Source organism: Oncorhynchus keta, chromosome 12, assembly GCF_023373465.1.
Source record: "Oncorhynchus keta strain PuntledgeMale-10-30-2019 chromosome 12, Oket_V2, whole genome shotgun sequence".
NCBI classification, from domain to species: Eukaryota; Metazoa; Chordata; class Actinopteri; order Salmoniformes; family Salmonidae; genus Oncorhynchus; species Oncorhynchus keta.
The window spans coordinates 26,767,412-26,788,691 of NC_068432.1; the positions used below are offsets into that span (position 1 = coordinate 26,767,412).

General features: G+C 45.9%; 1 protein-coding gene across 2 annotated transcripts in view; it reads right to left on the reverse strand.

The window, feature by feature from the left end:
• Positions 1-4,226: 4,226 nt before the first annotated feature.
• The window catches only part of LOC118391185 (nuclear receptor-interacting protein 1-like), a 59,614-nt gene continuing 42,560 nt past the window's right edge, over positions 4,227-21,280 (reverse strand). For both annotated transcript variants that reach the window (XM_035782302.2, XM_035782303.2), the window contains one exon: positions 4,227-10,861. In XM_035782302.2, the coding sequence (XP_035638195.1) occupies positions 6,546-10,379 (3,834 nt within the window). In that variant the 5' untranslated portion in view covers positions 10,380-10,861 and the 3' untranslated portion in view covers positions 4,227-6,545. The remainder of the gene's footprint in view (positions 10,862-21,280) is intronic.

A 21,280-nucleotide genomic window follows, 5' to 3' on the forward strand; every position in this document is an offset into this window, starting at 1 on the left:
CCTCTGGCAGTCTCTATGGGGGTGCCACAGGGTTCAATTCTCGGGCCGACTCTTTTCTCTGTATATATCAATGATGTTGCTCTTGCTGCGGGCGATTCCCTGATCCACCTCTACGCAGACGACACCATTCTATATACTTTCGGCCCGTCATTGGACACTGTGCTATCTAACCTCCAAACGAGCTTCAATGCCATACAACACTCCTTCCGTGGCCTCCAACTGCTCTTAAACGCTAGTAAAACCAAATGCATGCTTTTCAACCGATCGCTGCCTGCACACGCATGCCCGACTAGCATCACCACCCTGGATGGTTCCGAGCTTGAATATGTGGACACCTATAAGTACCTAGGTGTCTGGCTAGACTGCAAACTCTCCTTCCAGACTCATATCAAACATCTCCAATCGAAAATCAAATCAAGAGTCGGCTTTCTATTCCCCAACAAAGCCTCCTTCACTCACGCTGCCAAGCTTACCCTAGTAAAACTGACTATCCTACCGATCCTCGACTTCGGCGATGTCATCTACAAAATTGCTTCCAACACTCTACTCAGCAAACTGGATGCAGTTTATCACAGTGCCATCCGTTTTGTCACTAAAGCACCTTATACTACCCACCACTGCGACTTGTATGCTCTAGTCGGCTGGCCCTCGCTACATATTCGTCGCCAGACCCACTGGCTCCAGGTCATCTACAAGTCCATGCTAGGTAAAGCTCCGCCTTATCTCAGTTCACTGGTCACGATGGCAACACCCATCCGTAGCACGCGCTCCAGCAGGTGTATCTCACTGATCATCCCTAAAGCCAACACCTTATTCGGCCGCCTTTCGTTCCAGTACTCTGCTGCCTGTGACTGGAACGAATTGCAAAAATCGCTGAAGTTGGAGACTTTTATCTCCCTCACCAACTTCAAACATCAGCTATCTGAGCAGCTAACCGATCACTGCAGCTGTACATAGTCTATTGGTAAATAGCCCACCATTTTCACCTACCTCATCCCCACAGTTTTTATTTATTTACTTTTCTGCTCTTTTGCACACCAATATCTCTACCTGTACATGATCATCTGATCATTTATCACTCCAGTGGTAATCTGCAATATTGTAATTATTCGCCTACCTCCTCATGCCTTTTGCACACATTGTATATAGACTCCCCTTTTTTTCTACTGTGTTATTGACTTGTTAATTGTTTACTCCATGTGTAACTCTGTGTTGTCTGTTCACACTGCTATGCTTTATCTTGGCCAGGTCGCAGTTGCAAATGAGAACTTGTTCTCAACTAGCCTACCTGGTTAAATAAAGGTGAAATAAAAAAATAAAGAAATTAATTACACTTTGGATGGTGTATGAATACACACCCTCACTACTTCTATTTATCCCTTATTTTACCAGGTAAGTTGACTGAGAACACATTCTCATTTACAGCAACGACCTGGGGAATAGTTACAGGGGGATGAAGGAACCAATTGGAAGCGGGCCATGATGGTATGAGGGCCAGACTGGGAATTTTGACAGGACACCAGGGTTAGCACCCCTACTCTTACAATAAGTGCCATGGGATCTTTAGTGACCACAGAGAGTCAGGAATCCTGTTTAATGTCTCATCTGAAAGACAGCACCCAACACAGTGCAATGTCCCCCATCACAGCCCTGGGATATTATTTTTTAGACCAGAGGAAAGAGTGCCTCCTACTGGCCTCCTACACCACTTCCAGCAGCATCTGGTCTCCCATCCAGGGACCAACCAGTACCAACCCTGCTTACAGTAGCTTCCAAGGCAAGCCAGCAGTGGGATGCTGGGTGGTATGCTGCTACAGGCATCCTTTCTAACTCAGTTGCTGGAGAGGAAGGAAACCACTCAGGGATTTCACCATAAGGCCAATGGTGACTTTAAAACAGTCACAGAGTTTCATGGGTGTGATGGGAGAAAACTGAGGATGGCTCAACAACACTGTAGTTACTCCACAATATTACCCAAATTGACAGAGCAAACAAAAGGAAGCCTGTAAAGAATACAAATATTCCAAAACATGCTCCTGTTTGCAACAAGGCACAACATTTTTTGGCAAAACAGTTCACTTTTTGCCATGAATACCGTGTTACGTTTTTGGGGCAAATGCTACAATTGCTACAAATCCCTACATTACATTACTGAGTTCAAGCATAGTGGTGGCTACATTATGTTATGGGTATGCTTGTAATTGTTAAGGACTGGGGAGTTTTTCAGAATAAAAAATAAACATTTTCCTCTAGGATTTAAGGACAGGTAAAATCCTATAGGAAATCCTGGTTCAGTCTGCTTTCCACCAGACACTGGGAGATGAGTTGAATGTTTCTCAGTGGCTGAGTTACAGTTTTGACTTAAATCTGCTTGAAAATCTTTGTCGAGACCTGAAAATGGTTGTCTAGTAATGATCAACAACCAATGTGACAGAGCTTGAAGAATTTTGAAAACAATAATATGCAACTGTTGCACAATCCAGGTGTGGAAAGCTCTTAGAGACTTACCCAGAAAAACTCATAGCTGTAATCACTGCCAAAGGGTTCTACAAATTATTTATTCAGGGGTGTGTAAATTACATATTTCTGTATTTAATTTACAATACATTTGCAAAATTGTCTAAATACATGTTTTCACTTTGTCATTATGGGGTAGAACTTAAAAAAAAATACATTCTGAATTCAGGCTGAACACAACAAAGTGTGGAAGGCACTGTATTTCAAGGGTGAGAGATATGCACAAACGCAGCCATCTACACAACTAGCTAACAAACTGGCGGCTAATGCAGCAATCACTATGCTAATGCATAAACAGCCAACTCTCGCCTTTCACCACAGTTTCTAAAGTTACCCGACACTAGCTAGCTAGCCAGCCATGACAGAAGCGCAAAAGAGTCGATAATATATTTGAAAGTGATAATACTAATTTATTCATGTTTACAGTGTCAATTTCAATCAGGCACTGACGTTATCCACCTAAGAAACACAGATAACCTGGAGGCAGAATTGAAGCAAAGCGCGAGCAATTGACCATTGATAATTTTCATGCTGTGAGGATAATTACGGCATGTGTTATAAGCTTGAAGAAGTTCACCGTCAATCACAATCATCGATTGTGAGCTATTTCACGCTGTGAGCTTTTTTAAATGACACCGGGAACTTGTTTTTGAGGCCTCTGACAAGCCTATGAGAAAAGACAAGTTCTCTTGACATCAAAAGGCCCTGTTTGACTCAGTTTTATCATTGGTGACCTGCTGTGCTGCGTTCACATCCTGCTGGCCCCATGCTGAGGTCAGGAAATCAAAGGGGGAAGCACAGACAAACAGCCGATTGTCAAGTTTTACACCTTGACCTCGGTTTAAACTTGTGATTTGCCTCCTTTATGCTCACCGCTGTTATGGCAGTGGAAGGAAATGGAGGGGTTATTGGCAGTTCAGGCCTTGATAAGGATCTTGGGAGGGAGAAGTTCACCCAGGGGAAAGGTTACTGAGAGTTTAGAGAGTGCAGCCAGTCATGGGGAGGATTAAATAAAGGGGAAGCTAGTCAGGCTAGGGCTGCTTAGAAAACCAAGCAGGATTTCAAAAGTGCACTGTCTGCAGACGGACAAAAACCTGACTGTTCACCGAGTGGACTTCAACATTCAGGACCCAGGGACAAAGAAAGTTTGGGGTGAACTTCCTTGCACCTTTAAAAAATATTTTTCCTCTTTCTCTTCCTTCTCTTTCACTAAGGGCTGTTTTGTGTCCCTGAGCAGAGCTGCTGCTTCATGAAATGTCTGAAAACAGGATTTCAGGTTTTATGGCGATAACATGTGATCTATTTTAGTCTGAGGAAGAAATGTGATGTGGATTCAGCTTCAAAGGGTATACCATGATGCATGCATCTAGGGCACATCTGCTGACCTCCACTCCTGTCCTCACTCTTTTCAATGCCTTTCCTGCCTTTGTGAAGATCTGGCAAAGAACTCAGAATCAAAGTTCTCTGAACTCAGAAAATAGATCACGTCCACATTACTCAGAATAGACTATGAATGAGGAAACTGAACAGCAACTGACTCGCACTGACACTGACCTTATGTGCGTGGGAATATAGAGAAATTTAAAATAAATAAACAAGAACCATTCAATGTGTGAGGAATAAACCATTAAATAAATAATATGAAATACAGTAGTAATATAATGACATATTATAGTTAGGGAAGGTGAAACAGGAGCATAACTCAGTCAAGCATTTTAGTACTTTATTTTGGAGATATCAGTGCAAATGAACACCAAAAAAATTCAAACCTAAAAAATGAAATAATGTTTCAGGTTGTCACATGGAAAAACGAAACACATCTTTTTGCTACAAATGCATGTTTCAGATGCACGATGCACAATGATGATTGTACTTCATTCATCCGCTAAAACCCTCAAGCGCCATCCATCCGAGCTCTGTCGTCAACCAGTAACAGAAAATAAAAATCTAAAATATTCAATGCACGTTTTATTTTCACACATTTTCTCCACTTGCTCAGCAGTCTGTGGTTATTTAGGGACTGTTCATGTTCTAAATGACCCTCTCTCTGTGATAAAAATACCTATTTTAAGACTTGACATTTTGCCCCATCACCAGTAGGGATACACAGGTAGTTCCCATGCGTCTGCATGCAACAGGCAGCAGTGAGGAGAGTCAGACAGTATTACACAACACGGCGCAAGATAGATTATCATTTACCACATAGACACATGCAAAGAACAAACCAACCAAAAAACGGGCATAGTATCCTCTGCCATTTGTATGTATGTACATTAATAGGCATTGAATTCATATTTACATTTTTCAGGGCATTAAAAACTAGGGTCATATATTTTTCTTCAACAATACAAAATAGTTATCTTTCATAATGAAAGTACTATTTACACAAATATGTTTAACCATTGTGAAAATGTTTTAATAATAGAAGAAACATCTACTTCATATGTACTTCATATGTATATGTATAAAAAATAGCACATGTAAGACTAAATGCATGACAGCAGTGTGTGAAACTGAAACCAGAAACAGTACAATCAAAATAAGGAGCTAGACATCAGATAAGCCCTCAAAAGACACCAAAAATATCTCAATGATTCTTGGGTGGCAGGTTCACGTCATGTCCTGCTGCTTTCAAATGTACCTGCGGTTTTCTCTTTATTTCCATGCAAATATTTAGACATTTTAATATGAGCTAAGAAACCGCAAAAAAAGTAAATGGTGTCCATAAAGCACGAGAATCAAGAAACACAAAATAAGCTTCACAAACTGTCAAATTCTCAACGGATAACAACACTGACAGTTTTTCATTACATGCCATAAACATATTATTTTTAAGGTCACCAAGAGCTAAACTTTGACAGTGCAAACTCAGGGGTACAATATCAAATGAGACTGTATTATTTATTTCAGAATATTCATTTATATTTCAAAATCAAGATGAAGTATGTCTGAGAGAGCGGTGTTAATTTAGAATTCATTTGGAATGTAACAGTCATACAGACAATGCAGTCTTTTAACTGTTGTGCCGAACCTGTATACCCCCCCAAAGGTAGGCTCGGCAAGGTTTTAAAACACCCTCTACTACTACTATTTAGTAATAGCTGTATTACCCGTTGTATTACCATCTATTAAGACAATGTTACCTTGCATTTGCACTGTCAAAACGAAGCCCCAACAAGTTCATTCCAAATCAAAGCAAAATGCAATGCGTTGTGACCACATGAGCCCAGTCTATCAGTTGACAGCTGACTCACTGATGATCAAAAAAATTATATCACACTTGAGGAGAAGTTACAGTAGCAACCAATACAGAGCATTCAAACAGAATGGAACTCTAGGTACCTTTAGTGGATCTGATTAACATTGTTCACAAGGTTTTCCTTTAAAAATGTCTCTAACGTGTACATTTTAATGTACTGCTGTGCTTGCCCCGGTATGACTTTATTTAGAGTCTGATCTAAAAGTGATGTTCTCTGTTAATCTAAAATATAAATAAATATACAGTGAACTGAGCGCTAACATTTTTGGAGTCATCAATAATAAATGTAGCTGGAAATGTTCTTCATCAATGTTTTACGAGTAGCAACAAAGAGGACACAGAATAGTGATATGTGTGCAATACAGGCACAAATCATTGGAGTAAAATGAATGGTGCCTTCTTTCAATCATTTGAGAATGTGAAATACATACTGTATGGAAATCACCAGTGGGCAACGTTAAAATTTGACGATTATTTTGGTGCACATAATTTGACATTCTGTTGAAGTAGAGCTATATCGTACCACCCATCCTGTAACCTGAGCCATCTAGAATTATGATACAATAATGAAACGAATGCCTTGAACTCATTTCCTCTGTTCTTCTCTTTCAAAATTCTCACTCCTGCATTACATGCTGTTACTTCTCATTAAACTACAAATGAATTTGGCAAGTCAGTAAAAAAAAGGAAGAAAAAAAGAAACATTGCGATCTTTTCCCCCTTGTGTCTTTTTTATGTTTTAGTTCATAAAAGTAATTTGTTCATAAAACTACCATTTATCAGATGAGTCACTCAGCCTATAGTTCTTGTGACTGTGCTTGTCGTTGTTGTAGGGAGGGGACAGGGAGGAGTGCTGGGTGGAGGTGGTGGTGGAGCTCAGTCTGTGGTTGTAGGCATCATTGCTGTTAGTACCCGGCTCCTCCTTCACCCTCACCCCCCCTGGCACTGACCCCTGGGTCCCCTCTGCCTGGTCCCTCCCCTCCCTCCTCAGCTGAGCGCTGCCTTTCTGCAGCATGTAGTATAGGATGGGGTTGGAGCGGGTCAGCCGGGGGGAGTCTGGGCTCGAATCAGAGCCCTCCTCCTCCCGGTCCCGACCTGCCCACCGCCCCGGACTCTCCGGCTCCCGTTTCACTGGAGTGGGGTCCCGTTTGGGCGAGTCCTGGTGGGGTGGGAGGGCAGTGTGGCGCCCCCAGGGGGAGCGTTGGCTGCTGTCCCCTGTTTGGGGGGTTGTTGGCTGCGGTCTGAGGTGGGTGGGAGGCCCTGAACTGAGGGAGTTATGGGGGTTGGGGTGGTGCCAGGGCAGGGTAGGGAGGTTGAGGAGGTTGTGGTGATTGTAGCCCGGCTGATTGAGGTTAAGGACGCTCCCATTGGCTTTACCGTTGGCCTGCAGGACAGAGGGGCTGGGTCCCCCCCGGGGATGCTGGGACAGCTCCTTCAGACAGTTGTCAGACAAGAGCAGCTGTTTGAGCACATTGAAGCCCCGGCTCTCCCTAGGGAGGAGAGCTTCACTGCTGGGGCTCCTGGCTGGGGTCTCTTCCACTTTAGGGCCCCTCAGGGCCTTGTGGTAGTCAGGCTCCTCCTGTATCTGCTTATGGACCAGGCTGCTGTAGCTGTAGCTGCCTCCACTGTCCACCAATGTCCGCTGAGGGCTGCCATTGTTCAGGCTCTCAGCCAGCTCCGTGCAGAGACGTATCTTTTTAGGGCTGGGCCCCTGGTGGTGGTAGTCTCTCTGCTCCTCCTTTACATGGACAGGGCTGGGCCGGCGTTCTGTTTGCAGTTGTGCAGCGCTGGTGTAGTAGGTAGCGCTCTGCTGTTTTAAGAGCTGGCTCAGGAGGCCATATTTAGCAATGACTTCTGTGGGCCGGGGCTCTGTTTTTAGGTCCTGCTGGGGTTCAGAGAATGGGTTATGCCTGTAGTTATACCCTGCTCCTCCTCCCCGTCTCTTTTGGCTCGTCACATCCTCACACACAGCAGAGGACAACAGGTCCAGGCCCTCCTCCCCCGGTTCAGTTTTGACCTTGACGTCTGCTGCCGTAGGCCCGTTGGAGTTGTCACAGATGACAGAAGTGCCGGGCTTCTCATAGCAGCCCCCTGCCACCGTCTCCACACTGCCCCTCCCACCAGACCAGTCTCTGTGGGTGGCTGAGGCCACGGAGGAGGTAGAGGAGGAACCTGCTCCCAGCAGGAGCTGCAGCACCGTGCGACGCTCTAGAAGATTCTCGATCTGGGATGCTGGGGGCGACACTTCCCCCCAACGGCTGAACGACGGTGTGCCACTGCCTGAGGGCCCGTCTGAGAGGGGGGTACATGTTGTGTTCCTCTGGATGGGGGCGTTGAGCCTCTCCAGCAGGGCCAGAGGCCTGCCACCACCCATCTCCAGATCCTGGCTGGGTACTTTGCTGGGAACCATGGGCGGGGAGGGTGAGGCGGTGCCGCATTGGGCCAGGTTCTGTAACAGTTTGCTGGCGCTGAACGCCGGCTCAGTTGCAGCTTTCTCAACAGGGAAGGGTTTGGACTTACATAGATCCAGAGGGCTAGACTGGACATAGGGAGAGGGGTAAGAGAACGGGGACGGGGTGCTGCTGGGGTCTCGGCTGAGAGAGTACATGGGAAGGGCTGGGCCTGGTCTGTCCAGAGGGCTCTGTATCCTGACTTCTTCCCAGGGGGCCAGTGATTTAAGTGGGACCCGTGACAGACTGGACAGAGTTGTGTCATGCTGCAAATCTGGATTAACCACAATTTTGTTTACCTTGTCGTTATTCCTGCGCTCCAGAAGGAGCTGCATGAGAGTGACCTTGGGCTGGGATTTAAGGTCTGGGCTCATTTCAAGCTCCTTCTTAACCTGGGTGACCTTCGGCCCGGAGGGATCCGGCTTCCACTTGTTTAGAAGGGACTCAGTAAGTTTGTCTAAGGACGATGACGAGGAGGAACAGAAAGTGGTGGAGGAAGAGGAGTGAACAGTAGAGGAGGAAGAGAAAGTGGTAGTGGAAGAGGAAAAGACAGTGGGGGCAGAGGAGAACGCAGTAGAAGAGGAGTAAGAAGCAGACGTGGAGGAGGAGGTGGCTTTAGGCCTGGTCTCTGGAGCTCTGGTGCTAGCCCTGCTCCTCATAGAGAGGTCAATAGGAGAGCAGCTGGAGAAGGAGATCTCTGCATCGCTGCAGCTCTCCTCTCTCTTGGCCAGGCTTTTCTCCTGGACAGAGCACTCACTGTCAGAAGTAACTGAGGAGCCGCGGCTGGCAGGCAGGACCCCACAGTCGTCCTCAAGGTGCCCGTTCTTAGTCAGCTGCTTCTGGTTGTTGTGGTTGTTGAGGAGCAGCAGGAGCAGGCTGCTGCAGGTCTGGGGGGGCCTGGTGGCGCGCAAATCAAATCCCCGTTTTTCCCTAGTGGGGGTTTGGGGTTGGGTCTGGGTGTTGGGGGTGAGGGACAGAGGAGGGGGGGTTGGGTGTGGTGAGCTGTGGACTGGCAGCAGAGAGGAGGAGCTCTGCTGGCTGGAGCTGGAGTTTAGTGCCAGTTGGGGGAGTGTTGCTGTCGTTGTCCCATTTTGGGAGGTTAAGGAGCTTAGCACGTCTAGGGTGGTGGTGGTGGCGCTGGTGGGCGGAGCATCTTCTGTGCTGGGCGGTCTCTTGTCCTGGGTCTGTTGCGTTGCCATGGCGGCCAGCCTCTCGCTGGCTGAGCGTCCAGAGAGCTGGGCCTTGAGGGCGTGCTCCCGGGAATACTGCTGCAGGTGGGCCTCACTGGACAGCAGAAGAGCCAGCTGACTGCAGGCCACACTGGGCTTGGGAGAGGGGGCAGGGCTGGAGCGGATCTTCACCAGGTTGGCCACAGCTTTGAGCCGTTCAGCACAGGACAAAGCATCAGTGGCAGCAGCAGCAACAGTGGGGGCGGAGGGAGGCGTGCTGCTCTGCACCGAGCGGGGGGACTCACAGGACCTTTCCTGGCTGTGGCCGTGGCCTCGCCGGCTGTAAGGCGTGCTGCTGTGGTTCTGCAGCTTGGTCTTCCTCATCAGGCCCTTGAGGCGGCTGGAGGCCATTCCGTAGCAGGGGAGCTGCTCCTTGTCTGCAGGAGGAGGGGGATCGGTGGGCGGGGAGTGCTCGCTGGGGGGTTTGGTGGACTGCTGCGACATGGCCACACTCTGCAGTCTGGAGCTGAATGACTGGAGCAGGGAGGCAAGCAGTGTGCTCTCCCCAGCGTGAGGAGAGCCCTCCAGGGCCCCGTTTTGCAAGCCGCCTCCTCCTCCTCCCTGGCCATTCAGCTCCACAGGGGGGGAGCTTAGCCTCTGGGCCCCAGGCTCGTTCCAGGGCCCTGAGCGGAGCAGCCGGGCCTTCTTCAGGTTCTGGGAGGCCCCGTGGTGCAGTGTAGGACTGTTCCCATTGCCAGCCTTCTGAACAGCGGCAATAGCAGGGCTGTGGCTGGGCAGCTGGAAGGGCCGGGCCGCCTTGTTGACCTGTTCCATCTGGTTGCCGTGCCCGTGGGGAGCCTCCGATCTCCGGGTTGCCGTGGCCCCAGGCCCAGCCGCCACGGGATGCATCAGTAAACCTTCCAGATAAGTTAGAACAGCTGAATCCGTGTGTGTCTCAGGGCCAGGCTCCTCCCCATGAGTCATGTTCAATACTAGGATCCCCTCGTATGGTTCAGCACTGCTACTGGGAATAACAAGGTCCACTAGGTCATCAGGTACAGAACTTCCAGATATTGATAAGAGGTGAGGATGCACATGGGCAGGTTCTAGAGTATTTTGCAGGTTCTGGATTCCACTGTATTCCACTGTATTCCACTGTATTCCCTTCTCCAAAGTGGAAAATGACACTAACACAAAGAAACTGTGGCCATGACCGGAGCCATTTAGGGGCTCTCACCCAGCCGTCACTGGCATTCCTGTGTGCCTGTGACACCGGATGCTCCCAGAATGCCCGAGTCCAAGCTTATGCAGCGAACGGCGAGGAACGAGGAGTCAGCAGGTTTCACCACCACAGTGATTTTGATGCATTCCGTGGTTGCGGATGTTTCGGATGTCTGTCTGTCAGGAAGCCTGGGGGCGGTTCACTCCGTGGTGCCTTTCCGCTCACTTGACCTCAGAGGGGGGACCTATGTGAGCAGAGAGAAGAGAGAGAGAGACATAGAGAGAAGAGAGAGAGAGAGAGAGAGAGAGAGAGAGAGAGAGAGAAGAGAAAGAGAGAGAGGAAAGAGAGAGCGAGAAAGAGGGAGAAAGCGAGATTGGGAGAGAGAGAGTAACAGCGTGAGAAGCAGGGACTTGCAGCACTATATCACATTCATTTCAACACCTTGTCCACCATGCATGGTACTTGGCAACATTTCAGTTTGACTGCACATGGTAACCCCTAATCCCTGCGTCTTTTTTTATTTCTACTGAATCGATGATGACAAATGTAGATTAGGGTCAGATTTTATTCACATTTTTAAATTCAAGCCCACTACCCCACTACCACTACCTAAACATTGGTCTTCAAGCTGTAAGGCCCTCGTTGCAATTCGTCTGTGCTTTCTTACAAAAGTGAAGGGCCTGTGAGAGCTCTGAATCATTTCTTATACAGCTTGTCATTTGAGTGGATTATCCCTCCTCCCTCCCTACTACCACTCCTCCTGCACTTGAGCACCTCACACTACCCTGTCTCCGTTTTCTCACTCTCTCGCACATGCACACACACACACACACACACCAGTGCCGCAGAGGGTATAGTGGCTCAGTGCTCTCCCACCTGGGTAAAGTCCTGGCTGCCCTGGTGCCTATGGAGAGCACTGGCCTTATCACCACCTGCCACAGTTGATCCCTGTCTGGACAAGATATAGACCCGCACATCAGCTCTCATTGTCAATGACATGAGAGCTGAAGGTATTCCACAAAACCAGAACTGCATTGACTTGACATGAGCCCGGTTATTATGTACAAAGCCAGCACAGGTTTCCTCAGTACTGACACTGGCCTCCACAGAGAAGAGACAGGATATGGCTTGGTCGAGCTGCCAGGTGTGTGCGTTTTTGTGTTTGTTTATTTGTGTGTGTGTGGATCCGGTGCACCTGTCACACTGTGGCTGTGCCACTGTCAGGAGGGCAAGACACTGACACTCAGGCGACGGACCACTGTTGTCAGTTGACATGGCAATGTCCTAAGAAACCCGCAGTGTGAACCCTGTCAGGCTGGTCTCCATGGTTACGGGCCACGTCACACAGTCAGAGCCGTGGCCCATCAGGGTTAATTAATACAGAGTTTCTACCGCCACCTCAGCTGCCTTCCTGCTTCCCTGCCTGATTCCCAACGTCTCTCCCTGACTCCCAACGTCTCTCCCCACCTTCGGTGTGACTTGCCGGATGGACGACATACAGGGTCACAACGACAGGAGTCAGTATAGTGAACCTCTTGATTACAATGAGGCCCTTGATTTTGATGAAGGTCATAGATGATGCTGTCTAACCTAAATAATATGGGTTGCAATGAAAGGACAGATAGGATTTAGCCTTATCCCTTAATTAGGGAGGTCAGTGATGATGCAGACTAACCGTGGTACAGGACAGTATAGCCCATCATAATGACTGGAGGTCAGTGATGATGCAATCAGTCTAACCTATATATTAATATGCGTAATGAAGCAGCTAGGATCAACAACAGCACAGTAGGCTGTCTATAATCTGAGTGAAATCCATCTCATGGGATGGCCCAGGTCCACAGGTTGGCACAACTATAAAGTCCACCAAAGTGCAACCTTGAAAATAATTGGGAATTAGTTGTGGGATAACAGTTGATCAGCTAGCCCAACCGACAGCCTGCAATTAAATACTAGGGTGGAACAAGAAAAGCAAAGGAACCCCAGCCTGTAACTCAAGGATTTAATGAACACGTCTGGGAACACGTCTGGCCAGGGAACACGTCTGGTCAAGGAACACGAATGGCCAAGATCAGAAATGACTTAATTGAGATTGGCCAATCAGCGTCGATTACAGTTCAAGGTCAGCTTTATGCTGTTGACCCAAATCTGACCACAACAAAAGCCAACCTGCTCACCCCCTGGACTGGAGCGACAGACCATCTGACGTCTGCTGTCCTGCTAATCTTAGATGGCAGGATTAGGTCTATTTTCCCGCCATGCTGGCCGACCCGAGGGCTTAACTCAATTAAAAAAGGAACACAATGAATGCTTTTGGAAGGAGCAGTCACTTAGTTAGAGACCTGTGTGTATGTGTGTATATGTGGCAGTGTTTAACTATACTGGAATAGTAAACAAATAAACATTTGACCAACTGGGGACATTTTAATATTCCCCGCAAGGTCAAATGCAATTTCTTGGGGTTTTAGGGTTAAGATTAGAATTAGCATTAGGGTTAGAATTAGGTTTAGGAGCTAGGGTTAGTTTTAGAGGTAGGATTAGGAGCTAGGGATAGGTTTAGGTTAAGGTTAGGTTTTCCGGTTCAGGTTAGAGTTCGGTTTAGGGGTTATGGAAAATGGTATTTTGAATGGGACTGAATTGTGTGTCCGCACAAGATTAGTTGTCGAGACAGTGTGTGTGTGTGTGTGCTTGAGACTCAGACCATGGAAAAAACTCCACAAATGTGAAAGACCCTGAAAATGAACTGGCATTCTGGCCTACATACTTTCAGCATGTTCAAAACCGGATATATTCTCAGCTGGTGGCAAGGTATTTTAGGCTTGACATTGAGCCTGTCTATAACCCATCAAAATATAATAATCAACTGGAAATAAAATGTAATAAAGGGTTACAAGGACCCTAAAGTGGACTGTGTTCATAACGTAAATCTAAGTGTAGGTAGGTGCCCTGTTCTGTCTGTGGATAGGTGGGATTGGTGGGAACTGTGAAGGACAGGGTCCGTGACAGCAGCCATGACAGAGGTAAAAAATAAAAAAGGCCTGGAATTGCAGGGGCAGCACTGTGCACTGTGAACAAATAAATGACCTTAATATATGGAGCCTGTCATCTAAGCCTAGCCCCTAAAGCCCCAGACCCCCCTCTGCTTTCAGCAGCACAGGCGATACGGGCGTGTGTATTACTATTACATTATCTCGCCTGGTGTATATATTGAAAATGACCTTACGCATCTGTTAACATGTCATATCATTCCTGGCCCCCAAAACACGACCCCTCTCCCCATCTCCATGGTGAGACACCAGAGGGCCAATGAGCCACCCTCCACCGACTCCAGTTACCGTGGTGATTATCCATTATCTTTGACAATGTCACGCAATGACACCTAAACGCATTCTAAAGTGATTTTTACTACAGTGGCCATGGGCGAAAGGGAAGACAGCTATGGAGACGAGAGCTTTATCATCCCCCCGACTGACTGGTCGCTCTCCTCTCCTCTCCTGTACTGCTCTCTCCTCTCCTGTACTGCTCTCTCCTCTCCTGTACTGCTCTCTCCTCTCCTCTCCTCTCCTCTCCTCTCCTCTCCTCTCCTCTCCTCTCCTCTCCTCTCCGTTTCTCCAGAAGCACTAGGAACAGGAAGGTCAGTGCACATCAGCCATTTCATCTGTGGAATAACCAGAAAACTGGAATGAATACGACCCGATGCAGATGTCAGGGATTAGATATCCAAGTCTGACCTTCAATCCCCCTCACTCATCCCCCTCACTCATCCCCCTCCCCACCCTCCTCAAAATGAGAGTTTCCTAAATGACCTTCATTGTCAGGAATGGTAATCCATTTAAGCCATTTAAAATGTATGAGTCAAAACAAAAGAATTAAAAAGGGGAAGAGCCACAGGAGCAGGCAGTTAAAGTCAAGGTCATTCACACCGCCCAGGCTTTCCACTTGACGCAACAGCTGGTGTCCATGCAAAGCTCTGGGCGTTAATAAAAAGTGACAATGCAGCCCGAGCGGTGTGTATCACTAACGTCTGACACTAGCCTGGCAGATGTGTTCTCCCTGCATTAAAGGGGAGTCAAGGTTAAAGGAATTTAAAAGGAAAGGCGATGCCTAAACACTATTATATCATGTAATCTGCAGGCCAGCCTGCTGCACATACTCAACAGGGTACCTCACTTACACATGCAGCGTGACGGCCATTTGTAAATTCAATATGGCCCGGGCCTGACATGATTAAATAAGACAAAAAGCCAACCTGACCAAATGCAATTGTTCAAACTGGGAACACAAGTGAACTTACACACAGTGGGAAAGTCAAATTAAAAGCTCTGTCTAACCTTGGCAGAGGAAAACAAGAGAATAACATGCTACTGAACAGCGTGAGACCACAACCAAAGACTATGTTAGAGATAAGTAAATCAGGACCAAGTAACAAGGAAAACACGCACGCACGCACACACGCACACACACACACACACACACACACACACACACACACACACACACACACACACACACACACACACACACACACGAACTAGGGCACTCTGACCCAATTCTAAGGCCGCATTGACCAAATAACTCATGCATAGTGCACACACTCCCACATGCTCTCTCACTCTCACACACACACACACACACACACGCACGCACACGCACACGCACACACTAAAGAAAAAAGGAACTCCATTTGTCCCAGGCCTCCCACAGTGAAAACATTGAAATTCACTTTTATTAATCTGCTTGCATCACATGGAAGAGTTTTACCATTTTCTTTTAAGGACAACCAGAAGACAAAACTATTTGACACAAAACAGTTGCAGTCATGAGATTTATTGACAAATGTCAATAAACAAATAAGGTCCACATAGCAAAAACATGATAAAAAATGTATTTGAAAAGAATGCTGTAACTATATCATTTGTTTGCCCAGTGTGTAATTAATATATAATATAGTTAGTGACAACTGTGTGCAGTTTATAGTTTGTGACAGCAACTATGTGAGCTTATTAGAGTATTATAGACACAATGATTTCCTATGATCTTCTATGTAGAAGAATCTCTTCCCATCTAACGACTCGTGTGGCTTGTGAGCGTCATAGTCATAGAAGCAAAACATGTGTTCCTGAGAGTCTCAAGTTTTTCACAGTGAGGTCATAATAGTTTGAATCTCAATTAGCTCAGACTTTACAGACATTTATGTGAGAAGAACTGTTTCTGTTTCCGCCCTAGCTCACAAACACCGCTCTAGCAAATGGTTTGTATCAGCAGATGCAGAAGACATTAGCGGTCGACCGATTAATCGGAATGGCCGATTAATTAGGGCCGATTTCAAGTTTTCATAACAATCGGAAATCAGTATTTTTGCCAATTATTATTATTTTTTTTACACCTTTATTTAATATTTATTTAACTAGGCAAGTCAGTTAAGAACACATTCTTATTTTCAGGAACGGTGGGTTAACTGCCTCGTTCAGGGGCAGAACGACAGATTTTCACCTTGTCAGTTCGGGGGATCCAATCTTGCAACCTTACAGTTAACTAGTCCAACGCAATAACGACTGTTGCACTCCACAAGGAGACTGCCTGTTACGCGAATGCAGTAAGCCAAGGTAAGTTGCTAGCTAGCATTAAACTTATCTTATAAAAAACAATCAATCATAATCTCTAGTTAACTACACATGGTTGATGATATTACTAGATATTATCTAGCGTGTCCTGCGTTGCATATAATCTGACTGAGCAATACAAGCATCTAAGTATCTGACTGAGCGGTGGTAGGCAGAAGCAGGCGCGTAAACATTCATTCAAACAGCACTTTCGTGTGTTTTGCCAGCAGCTCTTCGTTGTGTGTCAAGCATTGCGCTGTTTATGACTTCAAGCCTATCAACTCCCAAGATGAGGCTGGTGTAACCGAAGTGAAAAGGCTAGCTAGTTAGCGCGCGCAAATAGCATTTCAAACACCACTTGCTCTGCATGGGTAACGCTGCTTCGAGGGTGGCTGTTGTCGTTGTGTTCTTGGTTCGAGCCCAGGGAGGAGAGGGACGGAAGCTATACTGTTACACTGGCAATACTAAAGTGCCTATAAGAACATCCAATAGTCAAAGTTTAATGAAATACAAATGGTATAGAGGGAAATAGTTATATAATTCCTACAATAACAACAACCTAAAACTTCATTCCTGGGAATATTGAAGACTCATGTTAAAAGGAAACACCAGCTTTCATATGTTCTCATGTTCTGAGCAAGGAACTTAAACGTTAGCTTCCTTTCATGGCACATATTGCACTTTTACTTCTCCAACACTTTGTTTTTGCATTATTTAAATGAAATTGAACATGTTTCATTATTTATTTGAGGCTAAATTGATTTTATTGATGTATTATATTAAATTAAAATAAGTGTTCATTCAGTATTGTTGTAATTGTCATTATTACAAATAAATAAATAAAATCGGCCTATTAATCGGGATCAGCTTTTTTGGTCCTCCAATAATCGGTATCGGCGTTAAAAAAAAAATCATAATCGGTCGACCTCTAGAAGACATAGACAAATCCAATGCAACAACCCAGCAATCTGTAGCTCAAACAATGTTTAAAAGGGGTTAGAATTCCAAAACGCACCGACATTACCGTGGGACTCAAAACCACAAAGATGTACTTCGTCCACACTCTAAACACACACCATCCTTTTGAAACAGCCATACTCCCCAGTCTAACATGTGAATATGAACATTGCGTGATGACCTAACACTAACATCACTGTCTGACTAAACATGAAGCGAACAGAGTTCCCCAGTTACAGTTCCTGGCCTATGTCAGTGTCAGGCCTTGACGAGAGGAGAGGGAGGTTTAACTTCTGTACACATCAGTACAAAGAGTTCTCAGTGGGACAACAGAAAATAATTCATGCACATTGATGAGTCATCTTAGCGATTCAGAGCCTAGCAGACTGGCAGGATGATCAGAGGGGAGGACACAGCCAAATCCAGATGACCCTGGATGATATCACTCTTTCCCCACTGTACCCTGGCCTGCATGGATGGCCTGCATGGCCCTGGGTCCACAATAGAACAGCAAGGCTATCAAAATGTTTGTGTCCATAGTAAATATTTGTGTGGCGGTGGAAGACCCACCCAAGGGCAATTTCCTGAGAGAGAGAGAGGGCTGGGGAATTAGTGTGTTGATTAAAACACACACGCACACATTCCCATATCTTAATGAGCTGTGGCCGCTACCAATCTATACCAATTCATTCCTATTGGGCTTCCATGCTAATCTTACGCTAACATTGTCTATTCAAAATACGCACAAAAAAATCCCCACCCCAAAGCAACAAGCCATTTTCCATGAGAAGCGGCCTCAGCTGAGGGTGATTGAGGTTGGAGGAACTGGAAGCCAGAACAGCTGATTAGCCCAGGGCCTTGAAGCCAAAGGACCCATCTTGTCATCTAGAAGCCCTTTGAAGGTATTGAACCAGACTACTGGGCTGGCGATCATGATGATAATGGCTGAGGTAAATAGGCCACTTTCCCATTGAAATCATCTGTCCCTCCCTGTGTCAGGCTGCTGCTGCTGCCCTGAACATTGGCTACTAAACCATGCTAAAAAACCCTGGCCTTTAATGAACAAATTCCATAATATCCTTGGCTTCTATCCTAAACAGCTCCCTCTCTCTCTCTGTGGGAGTCAGCAGGATAGTTCTTTATTAGTTTAAAGGAGTAGTCTGCTGATTATAGGATGAGTAATTATGAGATGCTTTGTGAATAGGAAAGCCATCCTGTGACAGAGGACTAAAGTGACAAAAAAAGAGTGAACATCTTTGCATTCTCGCCCATCGTTTCACAATTCATAATGCCTCCAGTGACCTACTTCGCCAGGAGTTTCAATCATTCTAATGTTTCTGCCCACAGTGAGCTCTGGGAATGGCAGGGTGGGGCATGATTTGGGTACAATGGGCCATATCATTTCTCTTTCCACCACTCTACTTTTTCTGTTTCTTGATACAACTAAGAACATCATCTCATCATCTCATTCAGAGTCACACAATTAAACACAATTAAAGTGCACTTAACCCACTAAAGGAAACCACAATTATGCATGACCTTTTGGAAGACATTTTGGAGCAGGCAGGCAGCACAGCAGCAGCACCAATCTAGTTGTCAGGCCAGAAGCCAACATATGCCAATAAACATCCCAGGACACCTCAACACGATTAGGACTACACATACCCCTGGAGCTCTAAGCTAGATCCAGTACTCCTTGTGCTCAGACCTGGTGCCAGAACGAATCAGTTGGATGGGCCTTTGAATTCCATAGGGGGGCATGTTTTTTCACAGGACCTCCTTTGTGTGCACGCAATATTTGAAATGGCTGTAATAGTAGACCATAGGCAGCTTGTGAGTTTCAAGTTTGGAGAAGCTTACTATTTATCCTACCATTTCTACCGATCTGCTTGGCAGTTATGATTATTTCTATATGCGCATTCTCTTGGAACAGTTTCCTTTCAATAATAACTTTTTCGTTTCTCAAAATCATTGTCATGAAAATCTGAAGTAAAATGATAAAAATCTCAAAGTTAAAATGAAACTATGCCGAGAGAACTAGCCTCTGCCATATGGGCAAACTGATACACTGTGATCCATTAGAGGCGAAAAAAATGAGAGCATAGAAGTCAGAGACGCAGCAGTAAGCCTATAACGTTCATCGTCAACTAAGTAAAATACATAGGCCTAAAGCTGATGAATAAAAACAGTAGAAAATATCCTGATGAAAATTCTGGTTCTTTCAATCACATTCATCTCTCTATTCCACCTGTCTGCCTCTCTTTTATCTGTCTTGATTTGAGCTACTGAAGTGCAACATTGTATCAAATCATCACTTGGTCTGGCTTGATGCTGTCTCTTGCGAACTTATAACATTGTATCAACTAGCCTATTCTGGGCCCTGAAAATGTCCTGGCCCCTGAGCTCAGGACAGAAAGCTGTTTTTTATGGCATTTCCACTGGATATATGGGACCATCAGATCATGATATTTTGCTCTTTCACACGGCTTGGTGATCATCGAGGCTAGAAGTGTTGGAAAGATTCAAATGCTGTGGAACTATCATTCGCAGTGGATGCTAACTGACTTCGTTGACTTGTATGAGGCGAAGAAAAAATGTGTGGTGTACGTGGTGAGTTAAGACAATCAGAATCGGACATTGCCAAATGGGCACTTTCCTACATACACATGCATTCTGGAGAGAGACACCATATCTTCACCACACCCCCTTCTTCTAGATGCAACATTTTAAATTACACTCAAAACACATTATCTTCACACATATTTTATATGCTTTTCACTGACAGCCGCACCTCAATCAGCTAGACCTATTACCACATGCACTACCCAAATTGCGGGCTTCGCAAACACACTTGTGATTTGAAACAATCCACAGCAAAACATTTTTAAAGAAGCTAATGATCCTCTGTGGCTAAGTCATGCTCCTTGGTGAAGTATTTTGAATTATTTTATTTAGACAGGAGTAATTATATAATTTTGGCCAAATATCAATTTACTTTAGGACAATCTAGCATCCCGACAGTGCACTGTGCACGAGCAAACTTTCCTTTCCAATTCGCAAGAGATCTGTATATAATGAGGAGATGCTCATGTCTCCGCCCTAACAATAAGAGTATTTGTCCCAAAGGGGCGAAGGCAGGCAACAAACTTAGGTTTGCATATTATTCCCATAGAGGGGAGCTGTTTCGCTCAATCGGATGCTTTAACTGAGATTGAGGAATCCTTCTGTTGGAGAGCGTCTCAGTCAAATAAATGAGAAATATTTAAATATTTTATTTGGACGGGCAAGGAGATACGGTACGGCGGGCCAGGCCCCGTAAGGCCCGCCAAACAACACCGGCCCTGCTTGTGCTACAGCTTGAGCTAAACCACATACACTTCAATGCTATTATACTACAGTACTTCTGCTAACTAGCTAGTAGCTACACATCCTTCCATACGGCCCTGATCAGGGTTAGGGCTCATTTCCGTTTTAATTCAGGAAGTGAATAGAAAATTAATAATTCAGTAGCAGTCTGTAGTGAATGCTACCCTAAGCAATGCATTGTAGGCTAGCTAACACAAGTCTTCTCTGATTGTGAGGTGAACACAGACACACATAATTCTCCCCTACCATGTCATCCTTAGCTGTGAAGGCTGATACAGGTAAAGTGTAGTAATCAATGTGCTCTACTGGCAGGAGCGCTCTGCAGAATATTAATCAGGCCCTATACTGCCCTACCCTCCCTCATTCTCATCCCTCTACTCCTTCTTCTCTCTCTCATTCCCTCCCTCTGTTCGTCCTCTCTCTTTCTCCTTCCTCGCTCACCTTTCTCATGAGTTGACATCCCCCTGTGCCCCAGACCTGACCAAACGCGAAAGGAGAGCGTGCTGTCTTCTGCACAGATAGCTGCTGCCACTAATCAGGCCTACGTGCACCGGGCCGTGGGATTAAAGAGCTCGCACAGCTTGACTCAGGCACTGAATAGCACAGCCACACATACACACACAAACACAAATACACACACACACACACTCACACACACACACTCATCCACTCACACAACGAGGTCAAAATAAAACCTGTAACAACCCAGAAGTGTCTCGCCCTACTAAAACGAGGTC